The sequence below is a fragment of the Vigna unguiculata genome, chromosome 6, assembly GCF_004118075.2.
Source record: "Vigna unguiculata cultivar IT97K-499-35 chromosome 6, ASM411807v1, whole genome shotgun sequence".
NCBI lineage: Eukaryota > Viridiplantae > Streptophyta > Magnoliopsida > Fabales > Fabaceae > Vigna > Vigna unguiculata.
Genome location: NC_040284.1, coordinates 21,755,879 through 21,757,963, shown reverse-complemented (window position 1 = coordinate 21,757,963; position 2,085 = coordinate 21,755,879). Strand labels below are relative to the sequence as shown.

General features: G+C 38.3%; 1 protein-coding gene across 1 annotated transcript; it reads left to right on the top strand.

Moving 5' to 3' along the window:
- Nucleotides 1-738: 738 nt before the first annotated feature.
- LOC114188523 (EPIDERMAL PATTERNING FACTOR-like protein 6) lies at nt 739-1,841 on the top strand. Its single transcript, XM_028077096.1, has 3 exons — nt 739-862; nt 953-1,002; nt 1,608-1,841. The coding sequence occupies exons 1-3, from the start codon at nt 739-741 to the stop codon at nt 1,839-1,841; spliced, it is 408 nt and encodes a 135-aa protein (XP_027932897.1).
- The last annotated feature ends 244 nt before the right edge of the window (nt 1,842-2,085 follow it).

Here is a 2,085-nt window from a genome sequence, read left to right as displayed (position 1 = left end):
TTGGTACAAAATTTGAGTGTCTGGTTTTCCAAACATGGTATATAGCCTATGAAGCTATGATTGGCATAGATTGGGATGTTTTGTTACTAGTTTGCTTTTAATCTGTCATGTCTTGTGTAACGCAAACACCTCTGTCACAACCCACACCACCTCATTGCACAACCCTTGTCACATTCGATCGTTCCACTTTTTTTCATCTTCCACTTCTCTCTCTCTCTTTATCACAAAATATGTGTCAAGTGAGAGACTGAGAACAAAAATGTACGTCTGATGTCTACACTTCAACATTGTACCAATATATCACCCTAATTCAGTAATTGACTTGTCTCCAACACATTTTTTCACTATTCTTTCTTCAATCTTATATCTTTTACTTCAAATTCACTGCATAATGTTTAACTACCCTTTTAATCATAATTTTTAACACAGAATAACTTACCTTAAACTTTAGTTTAACAGTCTTGTCTTTACATTGGTGTTGTGTTAGATTACATCATGTCATATATGGTATATGTGCTTTTTAAGCCCTAGACAAATCAGACAAATGGTTTAAAGTGTTAGGTACTTCGGTGTTTGTTTAGAGCTTCACATTTGCATGGTACGTAAAAGTCTCTGGTGCTGTAAACCCTACAACTGTGGAGAGAGATTGTTTAAAGGTGAGAGAGAGAGTGTGAGTCATATTTTGCAACCTCTCCTTGTTGATCTACTTCCTTTCTCAAGGTCTTTCTTCTTGTTGTAATGGAGAAGAAGATATCACATGCCAACAACAACTTGATAAACAAAACAAACTTCTTTTTCTTCATGCTGTCACTCCTCTTCACCACCACCACCACCACTAATGCCACTACCATTGCATGTTTAGGTATACTTTTCCATCACTTTCTTTACTCTCTACTTTTCCTCATCAAATCAAACTAAACTCACTTCAACTTCTATCCCTTCTCCAATGCAGATGCAACCAAGTGCCCCATGTTGCCCAAAACTCATGCAGAAGATCATCAGGTACTAACGTTAAACAGAAGTTATGTTCCTTTTTTTCTAGGAATTACTTCTTAATGGTGATTGTTGGAAGCCTTACATCGACCGAAGATAAGGTCAATTCACAATATATAAGTAGATACAATCCTCAACTTATAAATCGATTATGTGAAATTGAGTTAGGTCTAAAGTTCACTTATAACCCATGATTAAGTTAGAATAGTTTTATTGAAAACTTGACAGCATTTTCTGAAGTGTCCAACATTTTACCCTCCCAAACACAGAACAAGCAATTAATGCGCCAAAAAATAGTTGCAGGGTGCAAGAAGCTTTGCAAAATGTGAGCCGTCAGATACATGAGTCAACTGTGATGGAGTAACACAAGGGGTCAGTGGACCATGTGCTTCCTTATTGGGTCCACAGTGCACTGAATTGATCACTGACTATTCAGTATTGATGCATGCTAATAAGGATCATGCATCCTTCTGGTCCCACTTCCCACGTTTACCAGAGATTAGACAAAACATGTTACACTCAAATTTCTGTTTGTATGGTCATGGTGTTTGTGTTCCTATTTGTTGCAATTTGAACACCAAGTAATTACTGTGTAACTATGTTTTTTTGACCAGGGGAGAGTTGGACATGGCATGGTGTTTGAAGGCAAAGCAGAGGTTTCCTCGGATTGGTCAAGGAGGTTTCTGGTTGGACCTGGGTCATCACCACCCCTCTGCACCTCCAAGTGTGGCAGCTGTACACCCTGCAGACCGGTGCATGTGACGGTGCCGCCGGGCACTCCGGTGACTGCGGAGTACTACCCGGAAGCGTGGAGGTGCAAGTGTGGTAACAAGTTGAACATGCCTTGAATTTTCCATGATTTTAGCGAGAGTAGGGAACTGTACGTTGATAAAAAAATAAAAATAATAGTTCATGTTCATGAATTATCATGCATAATATCGACTATTAGCTTTGTTCTCAAAATTTAATTACTTTCTTTTCGCTCTTTCATTAACTGTTTACTTTAGTGCCTTGTATATCTCAGTACCTGATACATGATGTTTATGTAATTCTGTGCAGGTTCTATTGACTTTATAATCTAAGGCATAGCAT